Raw genomic sequence first — 14,715 nt, forward strand, 5'->3', positions numbered from 1 at the left:
ATTTTTTACCCAATAAGTTAGACGCAAGATATAAAAAATGGGCAGGGCAAGGCTTAATGGCATATTGTATGTTTTATGATAAGGGAACTCTTAGGGACTTCCAATCAGTAAAAGATCAATACCAGTTAAGCAATACGAATTTTTTCAGGTTTCTTCAAATCAGGCATTATCTACATAACTTTATACCTAAGAGAACAGATCTTTTCTCTCTTCCCGTTTTGAATATATTTGTCAAGGCTTGCCATGCAGATCCTGGCCTCAAGGTGATTTCTAGACTGTACAAGGGTTTACAAGAGGTTAAGAAGTTGAACACTATCTACATTAAACAAAAATGGGAAAGGGAAACAAATATAGCAATTTCAAATGACATCTGGTATCAGCAGTGTGCCTTTCAGTGGAAAATTTCTAGTTCTAATATATGGAGATGTTTTGGTTGGAAGAGTCTCTGTAGGTTTTTTATTACACCTGCACAAAGTAAACACTGTTCTAATCACTCTAGCTGCTGGAGAAACTGTGGGGCCCAAGGAATAAAACACTTCCACTTGTTTTGGTCTTGGCCATTGATCAACACTTTTTGGGTATCGATTCACTCGGAGTTACAGACCATTTTTAGTATGCAACTCCCCTTTAATTGGGATGAACTTTTGTCTGGATATTTATACTCAGTGAATGTAGATAAAATGTCCAAGCTGTTATATGGTATTCTGAGTCTGGCTGCCCGAAAGACTATTACTAAGAAATGGAAGTGTGAAAATTCCATCACTAAATGACTGGCATGAGACTGTTTATGGGTTGTTTAAAATGGAAAGAATTACCTTCTTTAACAGATTTCAATATGACATATTCATTGAGATTTGGGATAAATGGAAACATTATATTTCGTCAAGGAGACCCGATTTTGTTTGAATCTCTGTAATTCTGTATGCCATATTTTTGAACTGCTATGTGTATATATGTGTATGTCTGTATGTATGTAAGTATGTATAGGCGTATATGTATGCATGTAGGTATATGTGTGTATATGTATGTATATGTAAATCACGTGCAGTGTTGCAAGGTTGAACATTGCTATATTATTGACTTACTTCACTCAAACATGATATGAACTATTTAATCTACACTCTCTGCATATCAAGTAGTTTCTACACTATATAGTTACACTTAACTTTAAAGCATAAGGCATTTGTGTTGAATACACGCAAGATGCTTACATAAATCCAAGAGATGGCCATTCTCTTTTTTTCAGTGTGTGACCAGCACTTGGTAACAGTAGGAAGGAAAACGCTCTTTTAACAAGAAGAAACCTCCAGCAGATCCAGAACTGGCTGTATGGTTAGGTTCTTGATTTTATACGCCTGTGGCAACAGGGCTGAAAACATCTCAAATCAAACATAACTTGTTTTCAAGGTGTGCATTACCTACATGTAGATTGAGAACTGCCCCAACAATACCTCATATTTACACAGGGTGAATAATATATAATAGCGCATGCAAATGGTAATTTTTGAAGTGATGAGCTATTACACTTTACTTGTATTGCTTAGGTCTGTGTAATGCACCATTACTTGAAATGAAACTTTGAATCTGTTGCTGTCTGTTAACTGTCTAGACAACTGCCAGTAAGTTGCAATGAAATGTGTTCGTGGTGTGCTTTTTATCAGTCAGCATGCATGACCAGTCCCGGACTGGTAATCGGAACACTGAGGTCGTGTCCAAATTCATGGGCTGAATCCTCCTGAGGGCCCGGCCTTCGCGGGCTATGTGGGCCGGGTCCTCAGAAGGTCGGGTAGGCCGGATGTAAACCTATGTTTAACCTGAGTAGCGAAAGACAGCGGTGATCTGAAAATGATGTGCCGGGAGTTGTGCCGTTCTCGGCGGCTCTAGTGACCCTCGAGCTCCCGGCTAGCTGTCGAGCTGTTGGGTAACAGACGTCTCCGAAAACGTCGAAGCACTTTTGCAAATATGCAATATCTTGATAAAACGAGCAGATATTTGAAGTTTACACACCCACATTCTCGCCTGAAAATATGTTAAAAGTTTATTATATGACCCAGAAAGAATAATAAGAGTAATTTTAAAACTTAGTAGCGGCCGCCATTGCCGGAAACTGAGTTTGGCTGGGCCGCACTATGAATTCTGGGATATGGTGGGCCACGAAGGACACACCCGACCCATCCTTCAAATTTGGGGAAAAGGAGGACGCATTGATCAGCCTTCGTCGTGTCGCTGTGACGTAATCGGTCTACAAATGCGTCCCCGGGAGGATGCAGCTCATGAATTTGGACACCCCCAATAATTACAATCGCGGTCTTTGCAAACTACTTTCCTGCCTTGATGGAAAAGAAAATGGATGTCAGACGATTTTTAATTATTATTTTTTTTGAGAAATGAGAGCGGCAATCCTTAAGTTGTGGTGGCTCTGCTTCTGGGTCAACACATAAAGCAGGTAAACAAACTTAAATCCGGTATGTCTTTGAGATTCTATGAACACTGGTAAATGGACTGATTCTTCAGCAGCGCTTTTCTACTCTCCCGGAGTACTCAAAGCGCTCTATACAACATGCCTCATTGCCATCAAACACGACTGTTGGGCAGATTATTCCCAACAGTCGTGTTTTAAAACTCTTAAAAAACAGCTGTTGCATCCGTCTGCGTCTCCCCATTGATCTTCACTGTAGCTCATCATCCCGGAGAGCTCACTGAAAGCTTTCTCCCAGCTGTAACTGGCGCCTTTGTTTTAGCAGCACCAGAACTTTCTGAAAAAGCTCTGAAGCATGTTTGCTCGTATTTAAAAATGTGTGCGGCAGTAGTCGCTTGTTCTGTCATGCAGATACTGCTTTGCTCCCGTATCTGCTTCATAATCCGCTCAGCTGTTCGCACTGCGGGGAAACACTGGGACACAGCAGCATCATGAACTCCAGCTATAGGGAGATTTTTCAGCAGCAAAACAAATAAAGCCAACGCGAAACGATCAGTAAAAAACAAAGACTGCTCTGAGAGTTTGAATTATTAACTGTATTTATTAATGTGTGGTTAAAGAGTATCTTACTCTTTAAGTAGGGGCAGGTCCCGACTTCCTCACCTCTGATTGGATAGAAAGTCTCTCCTACTTACTGATGATTAAGATACTCGCTCACGGGGCGGGACAAGTGTGTCTGAGAGAGGGAGGGCATCTCATGAGACCATCAGTGTTGCCAACGGTCTCTGACAGAAAGTAGCTGAAGTTCCCCAGGGTGTCACACCAAAATAAAAGCAGGGGGGTAAAGCTCCCAGCCTGAAATGTTGTCCCAGTCCAGGCCTGTGCATGACTGTCTGACTGCTTGTTTTAAGTTTAAAAATTAGTTAATGCTAGCTTTTTCTAAAATATTGAAACAGCAGATGTTAAAAAATAAAACAAAGTACTACTGTATCCCACTAGTATGTGTGAAAATACCCACTGTTGCTGCACCTACGTTTTGTTTTGTGGGATCAAGTAAAATATTTTTGAATTGATTTAATATTGTATTGGGTAGTGTTAGAACATCAGTGCTTAATCATTGTTTTCATAATCATACGTCCCCAATTATTCAGCGGGCCACATAAAGCAACATGGTTCTTTTAAACACCTGGGGTCCAAATTAATTTTGCATATTATATGTCTGGGCTATAATTTGGAGAAATACGGCATGTTCTGTGAAGCATATTACATCTATGAATATGATCTATGAAGCTAATTCCATGAAGCATGAATATTAATTTATGCAATTGCAAATGCCTTTATTTTAGTGAGGTAAGTACACAATCTGTTATTTCTGCATAGCAGACCCTTGTTAAAATCCAGTGGCACCAAGGCATCATACAATAAAATAATGTGATTAATACATAAGTAAAAGAAATTCCTATACATGCCCCTTCCTGATTTCTTATGTTTTAACATGTTTGTTACACTTACATGTTTCCAATTTCAAATGTTAACACAGATGTTCAGAGTAAATACAGATTGTAGTTTTTTAAATGATGATTTCATTTAGTTTGGGGAAACAGCTCCAACTTTACCTCATGTAGAAAAAGTCATTTCCTTCTAAACCTAATAAGTGGTTTTGTCATCTAGCAAGAACTGCAATCAAGCATTTGCAATAACTAATAAAAAAGCACTTGTGACAATTGTGTTGGTGACAGCTTTTGTTATAATATCAATAATATTTCTATGAATATGGGATACTGTTACATGTTTGCACAGACTTTTGTGGAATATGGAGACACTCCTGGCATTATATGAGCAAAGTGAGACTCCTTTTTTAGGGTTGGTGGAGATGAGTGTGAAGATCCAAACAATCCCTGTCAGTGATGGAGAAGCTTTGATGAAAATATTTGGTAAAAAGTTCACCAGCATGAAGGAAATGAAGTTTCAAACTTTCCTTAGGAGGAGCCCAGCACGCCTGCTTAAAGAAAAGTGAGTGTGGCGATGTGGATGCTTGCAGCGACTGCTGTATAGAGGCCATCCTGCTACACATGAAACACATCAGAGTCATAACTGTTATTTTAGTCACGTGTTTGTTTATTATCCTTATTGTTTTATCTGGGACAGTTTGCAGACATCTCAGAGAGAGGAGACACCAGCATCTGAACAGAGACTCAAACCAGCAACCTGCAGCTCCCTGCTTGGCTGCTCCAGTTTTCTCCTCACTCATGTTGCCCACCAGTGATTTCTAGCTGCCCACCCACACAGCAGGCTAGAATATGCGCTGAGCCTCAGCACCCAATACTTGGACATGTTTTCTTTATTAAACAATGAACCAGACCCCAAAAGTAAACAGCTGTTATTGCTAGGCAACGGGAGCAGCATTTGGAGATGCAGCACCTGACATTCCTGACCATGTGGGCGGAGCATGCATGAAATGGAATGTTCAGTAGAACTGTGCAACACAAGCACTTAGTTCCAGCATGTTTCATTGTATCCAGACACAGCTAGAGACACATCTACAGCAGCATCTCTGTGCAGGACAAACGACAGTTGACGAAGAAACATCGAAAACTTCACTTCACTCCTCTACAAAACGTTGGCTCCTTTGTTTAAAAGGCCAAAATGAATCGAGGGAGAACGAGAAGAGGATCGGCGAGTGCTTCACCTCACAATTCAGTACAGCTGATTAACCTGCAAGAAGAATTTCAAATGATGCAGGCTGAAAATATCAAATTAAAAGAAGAGGCAGAAAAATCAAGAGGAGAAGCTAAAAATTCACAGTTTGAAACTGAAGTAGTATTGCAGGAATTACTGCATGTGGGTCTCAAACTTAAAGGAGAGAAAATGGGAAAACAACAGGCAGAAAACGAGAATGAAAAGATGAAGAAAGAACTGTTGCAAGCTCAAAAAGCATTGGAGGAAGAGAAAAGCACAGCACAAGAAGCCAAAAATAAATATCAAACTGCAAAGAAGGAGGCAGGAAATGTGATGCAGGAATTACAGGAGGTGCAGGAAGCTTTTGAAGAGGAAAAAAGGAAAATGCAGTTGGCAACTCAAGAAGCTGCAAATGTAACGGCTGAAGCTGAAACACTAAGGAAGGAATTACTGCATGTGAAGCAACAACTTGAAGAGGAGAAAAAATGTAAGCATGAGGCAGAAAATGAGATTGAAAATATGAAGAAAGAATTGTTGGAAGTTCAAAAAGTGTTGGAGGAAGAGAAAATGAAAATACAGGAAGCAAAGAAAGAAATGGAAGATACAAAGAGTCACAATGAAAACATGAAGAAGGAACTGATGAAAGTGCAAGAAGAACTTGCAGAAGAGAAAATTGAGGTGAAGGTATTCAAGAAAGAAATGACGGTGACCAAGAAAGACTGCAAAGACGCACTGAAAGAACTACGAAAGCACAAAAAGGAAGCTAAAGAGCTCCTCAAACACAAAGTGAAACTGGCCAAACAGCAGCTGAAAGACAAATTTAAAGATGCCGAGGAGCAGCTCAACAAAACCTGAAGGCAAAAGAAAAGCAACCCGAGGACAGGAGGGGATTCTGGAGCAGACTGCTGAGAAAGAACTGACTCAGCAGCATCAATAGTTTCTTCCTCCTTCCCCCTCTCTCCACCTTTCTTTCACCCCATCCTTCTTCTTGGGACGTTTGTTTGTTTTTTAAAAACTGAAATACACAAATAAAATTGCCATAACTTGACCTCATGTTGCCTGCTTCTTTTCTTGTGTGTCTGTGGATGTAAAACAGTAACACACTTCCTGCTCTGTGTCTTTAATTGTAAATAAATGCAATATGTTCTCATTTTAAAATGCAGTGCAAAAAACTTCTGCTCTGAATCTTTTTTTTTAGCAAAAAGCTTTTTTGTGCCTGTTGTGGAAGTTTTCCATTTAAATAAAGCCTGCAGACGAGCGGTGAGCGGTAGCTAACATTCTTTAATCAAACACACAAAGAACAGACAAGCAAGCTTGATGAAGTCCCTGCATGACCGCGGGACAGACGGTCAGCAGAGTCTCCCTGAGCCCAGCATGGCTCTCAGTTAAATACCTTCTCCAGGAACAAAAGGCAGTACACAGCTGTTTCACACTTTAAGGTTCACACTCCCTTGCTACCTACCAGAGTCCTCAAAGAGACAAAAGACTCTTCCTGTGGAGTTGTCTGCTTCCCTCAACTTCCTTACTACACCCCCACCATTTGTCTTCAGTATGGGTGTCAGACATGTTAAGTATAACAGACAGACAGACTTCTCAGATAAGAGGAGCAAAGAAAAACTGAAGAACAATATTCACCTAATTTCTACCTTCATTAAAGAGACTCAGAGAAATTTTGAGGTTAGATAAATAACTTGTAACCAGGTACATATCTGAAAATTTCCTTTGTGTAATGTATTTTCTTATTTTTGTTGCATGAAGAATCTGTGTATGTGGACACTAACTATTTGCCCTCTTTTTCAGGTCCTCACGTGTGTCCTTTACAAGCAGAGACTCACTGATAGACGACTCTGTTACCAGTTCTAGGGCTGACGCACCCACCCACGTCCCCACCCCCAGTGTATCCCTTATAGGTATGCAAGTTTCTAAATGAAATAAATAGGGATGGGTATCGTTTAGGTTTTATCCGATACCGGTGCCAAATCGGTACTTTTGAAACGGTGCCGGTGCTTAAACGGTGCTCGAACTGGTGCTTAAAGAATGGAGAACACAAACTTTGTCCAAAAACCTCTCATGTTCAGCTGTTTTTTGTAAAAAGATAACAATGTTAGCCTTTTCTGCAGCTATGGGGCATATATGGTATCACTCTTGGCTGGAAGCAGTGCTTAAACAATGGAAAAAAAACACAAACTTTGTCCAAAAACCTCTCATGTTTAACTGTTTTCCACTTTTTCTTTGGTCATTTTAGCCTTTTTGGCCAGGGTGAAGGGAGTATCTGCCATCAAACAAGAGGACAGCCGCATGTAGCTATGATGATGTTTGCTAGTTCACCTTACATGCATTAATGTAATAACGTGGTTAGCCTACTCAACGTAAATTACACTCGAACAACATTAAGCGACTCACACAGAGAAGAACGGCTGCTCATCATTTCTGCTACACTGGCAGGGCTAGGGGCCAGGACTCTATTCTTCGGGTTTTTGGGGGATGTTGCTCCGGGTCCGATAACTGGCAACCCACCCAACGTGCACAGTGTGAGGTCTCGCAGCAAGCTATCAAATACGGCGCATTTCTCGGCTTTTAAAAAAAACGCTATGCGTCGCCAGGTGTTTCATCGGATTCGAGGTGTTACCTCCTTTGACAGTATCACAGTATCAGCTTAAAGCACTTGTTGCAGGCTGCTGAGTTTGCATATTTTGCTGTGAAGTACAGCCAGACTTTTGACCGCTTCGCCTTGGACATTTTTAATCTGTAGCTCTGCTCTAACTGAACGTACGTACCTGGCCCCGCCTACTATCCTGGGAAACGTAAAATGATTGGCTAGAAGTGTATCACAGCTCAGGAAAAAAAAAAGCACTGAAATAAAGCACCGAAATGTGCGCTGCTTTTCGGTCTGGTTACTACCGTTTATGTCAGAACGCACCGGACACCGGTACCCATCCCTGTGGTTAATCTTAACCAAAGTGTTACGGCCGAGAGGGCCAGGCTGTGGGTGTGGACTCAAATGCAGACACAGAGGGAGGCAAACGGGCGTGAACACAGTGCTTTATTTACAAGTGCCTAGTGAACTTACAAAACAGGAAACTATGAATGCTATGAACTGTGAACTGTGAGGCCAAACTGTGAACATGAAACTCTGAGTGCTATGGCTAGGTGCTAGATTTCACGGATGGATCCGGGGAATGGAAAAAAGGGGCAGCGGCTTGGATGGAGGTACGCAGTCAGCGTTGCAGGTTTAAAGTGTCATGCGAGGAGGGGGTGTCCAGGGGGTTCCGGGTGAGGAGTGTCCAGAGAGGATCCAGAATATGCTTGGAGTGAGGGACTTGGCAGGGAGGCAGGCAGGTGTAGTCCGATGATGGAAAGGAAGAAACCAGATGACAGAACCAGCGTCCAGGCGGAGATGTGAGTAGTTTGGGAAACGCGACTGCCAGGTGGGTCATGTGTTAGCAGAAGATCTGGCAGAGGTCTGTTGTGAATGCTGGTCATATATGCTGGTGACTTGATTGGAACCAGGTGTGGAAGCTGATTGGAGTCTCTGCCTGAAGGTGGAGCCCAGCGGAGTGGAAAAACCCTGTACTCACCCGGACCATGACACAAAGCCCTCAGTTATGGGAAAATGAACTGGAAATGCAAGTTGTGCAACTTCACAACCACAAAAAGATTAGACCTGCTGAAACACGTCAGGCTAATACATGGGCATTTTGGTCGAGTCCACTCCATACCCTGCCTTCATGCAGACTGCCCTTGCACTGTCAAGACATGGGGTGCATTAAGGACACAATTGTCAAGGCATCATTCACAGTCATCCCAGCCAGGCAACATCCTTTCATTCACGTGCATTGTCTGTAATTCATGCTCTTTCGACAGTGAGAGGCAGTTTTTTGAACATCTTGGTGGCCATCTAAAAAAGTTTGAAACTGTGCCATGTGATTTTGAGGATTGTGATTATAAGGTTAACAAATACACAACATTCCACAGCCACAAGAGTAGAAAACACAACCCACATTCCTTGGAAGATTTCAAGACTAATGTTCTTCATCAATACCAAAAGAACCCGGATGAAGAATGTGACATTGTTGACGATGACAATGAATGTGGCTCAGTCCTTGAGGAGGATGAGGACACAATTATTACTAAGAAAGTGGGGCTACTCCTCCTGAAAATGGAGAGCATTTTCAATGTCTCCAATTCATGCATTGACGAACTAGTAGAGGAACTTCATTTCCTTACAGCATCTGCATCTGGTCCCGTCATTAAAGAAATAATTCTGAGCACTTTGAGAAAACATGGCTGTACATTGAAAGACTCAGTGATTTCAGAACTGGTCAAAGACCTTTGCTGGCTAAGCCCTGTCTGTGCTGCTTTAAGAGTGGAAGGGCCTTTAAGCAGTCAGTTCAGGAGAGAGCAATTTAGAAAGGAGCATCTCTCATTGACTGAACCTGTTGAGTACATACTTGATAGTACAGATAATAAAACATTTCAGTATATACCAATCCTCCCATTATTATCTCAACTTGTGGACAACAGACACATTTAAAACACAATATTACAAAACAAAAGGCCATCTTATGTCTCTTCGGAATACAAATCATTTAATGATGGATCTTTGCTAAGAGAAAACAGCTTTTTATGTGAAGACGAACTTAAACTCCCACTCATCCTTTATATAGATGACTTTGAGATATGTAACCCTCTGGGAGCATCCCGCAAGAAGCATAAAGTCACAGCTGTGTATTGGGTGTTTGCAGACATACCTGCCGCATTGAGATTGACACTGACTTCCATCTACTTAACCATTTTATGCAAGGCAAATGATGTCAACCAGTTTGGCTATGCAAAAGTTTTGGACCCACTGCTCAAAGATTTGAAGTCCTTTGAAAATAATGGTATTTTTGTTTCAAGTCTGGGCAAAGTGGTCAAGGGTCGCTGACAATCTTGGCGGTCACTCAATAGGCGGGTTTGTTGAAAGCTTTTCAGCTTCACATTTCTGTCGCTTTTGCATTGGCGAAAGGTCACAGATCCAGGAGCATGAAGTAGGAGAAGGACTGTTTCCTCTACGGACTAAGTCCAACTATGCCATCCATGTCAAAGCAGCACTGTCTGAGCTTGCAAAAGCTCACCACTGTGGAGTTAAAAGACAAGTGTCCAATCTCAGACAGACTCAGTCACTTTCATGCTTCATCAGGTTATCCCCCAGATGCTTTGCATGATTTGCTTGAAGGGATTATACCTGTTGAAATTTCACTCTGTCTTGATGGAAGACAGAGTAATCAGGAAGAAATACATATCTCTTGAGCAGCTCAACCGTTCCATCCGTTGCTTTCCTTACAAATGGAGTGACAAAACAAACTGTCCACAACCCATTGCCCCAAATTTCACAGCGTGAAAAAGTGTAGGAGGTAATGCACACGAAAACTGGTGTTTGTTGAGAATGATACCACTCATGATTGGTGACAAAGTACCAGAAGATTAGCCTGCTTGGGAGGTTTTGTTGACCCTGAAAGATGTTATTGAGCTTGTCATGGCTCCTCTCCACACAGATCACACAATAGGATACATGCAAAGTAAGATCTCAGAACACCGTTACAGATATTTAGAAGTGTTCCCAGAGGAGAAACTGAGACCAAAACATCACTTTCTCGAGCACTATCCTTTGCTTACAACTGTTTACGGGCCACTTGTACATTTCTGGACTATGCGATTTGAAGCCAAACATCGATTCATTAAAAGGATTGTGAGGCAGACTGGGTGTAGAAACATCCTCATGACAATGGCAAGAAAACACCAATCGATGATTGCGTATCATACCCACGATTACAACCACCAAAGGCCAACACTGTCAGTGCTGGCCTTTGGTGTGAAGACGAACTTAAACTCCCACTCATCCTTTATATAGATGACTTTGAGGGTTAAGTATGTGATGCATACTCAACTCTCCCCTATTCTATTGCCCTTATTTCCCTCTTCTTAAAATGACAATCAAAAATTATTTATTCAAAATTCTACTGAACTAAATCTCTGCTTTTATTTCTCTGGCAGAAGATAATGAAGAAAATATATGCATGTAAGCTTATCAACTATTAATAACCTGTCTCAATTTCTTTTCTTTCTGTCTCTACAGCTGAGGAAACACAAACCAAACAACAATGGCAGTCCAGTTAAGAGTCGTTTTAGAAGAACACAGCATTCATAAGTTGACACTTCCAACAGGAATTCCTAATACAGTGGATGGGGATACACGGGGAATTTGGACTGTTATACCAAGACAAAGACTTTGACAATCAGTTTTTCAGTGTCATCTCAACTGCTGACTTGTATGACAAGGCCACTGAGCCAGTAATCACCCTTGACTTACAACCAGTATGTGAATCAGGATCATCGTCTGCATTGAACTCTTCGACTTCAGTGAGCACCCATCCTGCAAGTACTACTGAAACGGACATCTGCCCTGCCAGTCATGATGCACTCTCACAGGTGTCCGACTGCGCATCGTCAAGGTCCAGTGACACCATCATTCTCCCTGATTCATGTCGCCCTGCTGCGTGGCCAGTGCCATTTCAAGTACCGGAGTTTTCCCGAGACATACAACTAATCCTCGCTGAGGCAAACAACTCATATCGCAACACTGGAAGACCTTTCATGGATGCCAGTGTTAAATCAGCAACAATGCAAGACCTTGCAAAAGTAATTTTTTTGTACACTGCTTACCCAACCAATCAGCAGATCCTCTCAGTGGCTGAAGCCTTGGTTTCAAAGTTTGCGTGTCTTAAGGAGCCAGGATCATTTGCCGGCTTATATGGCTGGCAGCAGCGCATAAAAAACAAGATGCACAATTACCGTGCCAAGCTAAGATCTCGAAAATTTTCTTACCCGGAAATTGAAATTAATGCCTTAAAAAGGAAGCATCCAGCTGATGCAGTGCCATCAAAGAATGTAAAAAAGCCCAAAAAAGCAGAGGTTAATTATCTCCCTCCGCATCCTACTGGAGAAACCCAAGAGACACTGGAGAAAGAGAGGCTGGAATTAATTTATGAAATAACAAAGAAAAACAACGCAAAGATAATTGCAGAAAAAATGAATAAAATGTTCTCTAGCCGAAGACTTGGAGTGGTCAGCCTCTGCCCCTCTGTGGGTGAGTTAAAAGAAAGGTGGCCAGCATTATTCACTGAGGCTCAGGTGAGTATGTGAGATAACTATTCCTATCCACCAAAAAACAAATGTCAACAAATTGAAATGTCATTTTTTTTGTCCCCTTACTTCTTAGCTCATCGAAGAGTTCAGACGCATCACCACAGTTTCTTTGGTGGAGACATTCATGCTGAAACTTGATGAGTACACACCAGGTCTTTTGCATCTTGTGGATGCCAAAGGAGGAGCTGCTGGTTCCAAGATGAGACCTCTGCTGGACACTTTGAATGACGTATGTTATTTGACTTTTTTCACAAATATGTAATTATGGAGGGCTGCAGTGGGTAGCAAGAAGGTCCTGGGTTCAAATCCCGGCCCAGGGTCTTTATGCATGGAGTTTGCATGTTCTCCCTGTGCATGTGTGGGTTCCCCCGGGTACTCCGGCTTCCTCCCACAGTCAGAGAGCATGGCTATTAGGTTAATTGGTCTCTCCAAATTGTCCTTAGGTTTGAGTGTGTGCGTGCATGGTTGTTTATCCTGTCTGTCTCTATGTTTCCTTGTGATTGGCTGTCCAGGGTGTACCCAGACTCTCACCTGTTGAAAGCTGGAGAGAGGCATCAGCCATGTTTTTGTTTTTAAGGAATTCAGTCTTAATGTAAGTAAATCACTCGACTTAGTCTTTTCACTAAATTGTATCTCCCTACAGACACAGAGCATCGAGAAGAAAAGGGATCTCCTTATCTGCTGCCTCATTAGCTACCTCGGGGAAAGACAAGAAGATCTTTTTCATGACTGCCAGGTTTGTCATATTGATAACAGTTTACTTATTAACTCAAGGGATCCTAATGTTCTTCTCTCCTGTCCTCCCCTATCCCCTGTTCTCCCCTTCTCCATTCATCTTCTGTCCACTCCCCTCTTTAGATCAACTGAAATATATTGAAAAAGCATCTTAAATAAAATAAAACGTGTGCATGCTTTTTGTTTCTTTCTTTTTAACACGTAGGAATGTGAGGATTACACAGACAATATGATGAAGGTGATCGTGATCCACAACATCATGGCTGAGGAGGATCCATCAGATGTGTCCGTTGTGATTGAGGGAAACCAAGTGATGGAGGGATGTGGAAGCTGAACAAAGGCATGTGTACTGCTGATGGGACTGATATATGCCCTCAACCTCGAATATCCGAAGGAGCTGAAGAACACATCTGACACTTTTCAAAAACTGCTTTTGGAACTTGACGGGGCCAAACTACTGAACAACAAAAATAAGCTTATGCAATGCACACACCTTTCCCCTCTTGTTCCCAGAGGACATAGCTTGATGGAGCTGTAATTTTTCTTCTGACAGCAAGCACAGAAACTATTGCATGTTGGTGTTAGTGTTCTGTTCTATCTATCCATATGTTTGATAACGTACATGCACAGAAACAACCTTGTAGAGTTTCTGTGCTTTTGGCTTTTAAAATGGACTGAGTGGCCTTTGAAAGTGTTGTCTGCATTAGCTGTTGTGTTGCACTTTATTCTGTATTTTGAGATGAGGAACCATTTGAATATCTTTTTTGGGGAGGTACATTTTACCTTATATGAATAGGTAATGTTTATCAACTGATAATAAATAAATTTTATTACTAATTATCAGGTATTACCAACTAGCAAACAAGAGATAATTTGACCTAATTTCAATGAGTAAGTAGCTGTTGAATGTATGCATAAATATGGGGTAAATTTTACCCAATTTAATTAAGTATTTCATAGCTTTTTATTGAAGTTATTTTATACACAATATATTGAACTAAATCTACCCCAAAAAGTCAATGCAAACTGTTACCTCAGATTTATTGGGTAGATTCTATAGATGACTTCTTACAGTGAAGCAGTCAGACAGTTTTTGTTTGTTTTTGGCAGTAACTCAAACACCGATTGGTTCTAATTACACTGACAAAGCAAAATGATCCCTCTTTATATATTGGTACTCTACATATTATGTTAGACATGTACAAATGCAGTGAAGTTAATGTGTGTGAGTTGGCTGAAATGTTTGCCACTTCATACTGAATGCTCCTAAACATTTCTAAACACTATAGTAGGCCTTTAAAGGCTAAACCATGATGTAATAGCCAGAAAATTACCCTTTTTTGGGGAAAATTGAGTGTTTATTGAACCATTTATTGAATAAAACAAATAGGTAAAAAAAATCATATCATTTAATTTTTGAGGGGTTTAATTTTTTTTGTTCAATTTCTTTCCTTTTTGGTGGGGGTATCACATCGCTGATGCAGGAGTCTGAAATCTCGAAAATATTTCAAATATGATGCACTTGGCTTTAAAGAACCAGATGTCCAACCTTTGCTTAATTGACAGTCTGGTTGACTGTCTAAAAAGCCTCTCTACTGCTTAATAGACTGCTTGGCTAAACGGTGGCTATTTGTCTGACCCAAATAAGCATCTATTTGACTGGCACAGTGGATGACTGACTGAATGGCCTGTTT

At 41.2% G+C, this 14,715-nt stretch overlaps 1 protein-coding gene across 1 annotated transcript; it reads left to right on the forward strand.

The window, feature by feature from the left end:
• Positions 1–12,407: 12,407 nt before the first annotated feature.
• Positions 12,408–14,399, forward strand: LOC143413750 (uncharacterized). Its single transcript, XM_076877160.1, has 3 exons — positions 12,408–12,515; positions 12,930–13,022; positions 13,227–14,399. Exons 1-3 carry the CDS (start codon positions 12,411–12,413, stop codon positions 13,353–13,355), a joined length of 327 nt encoding a protein of 108 aa, XP_076733275.1. The 5' UTR covers positions 12,408–12,410; the 3' UTR covers positions 13,356–14,399.
• Positions 14,400–14,715: the final 316 nt, after the last annotated feature.

This window comes from Maylandia zebra, linkage group LG18 (genome assembly GCF_041146795.1).
Source record: "Maylandia zebra isolate NMK-2024a linkage group LG18, Mzebra_GT3a, whole genome shotgun sequence".
In the NCBI taxonomy this organism is placed as follows: domain Eukaryota; kingdom Metazoa; phylum Chordata; class Actinopteri; order Cichliformes; family Cichlidae; genus Maylandia; species Maylandia zebra.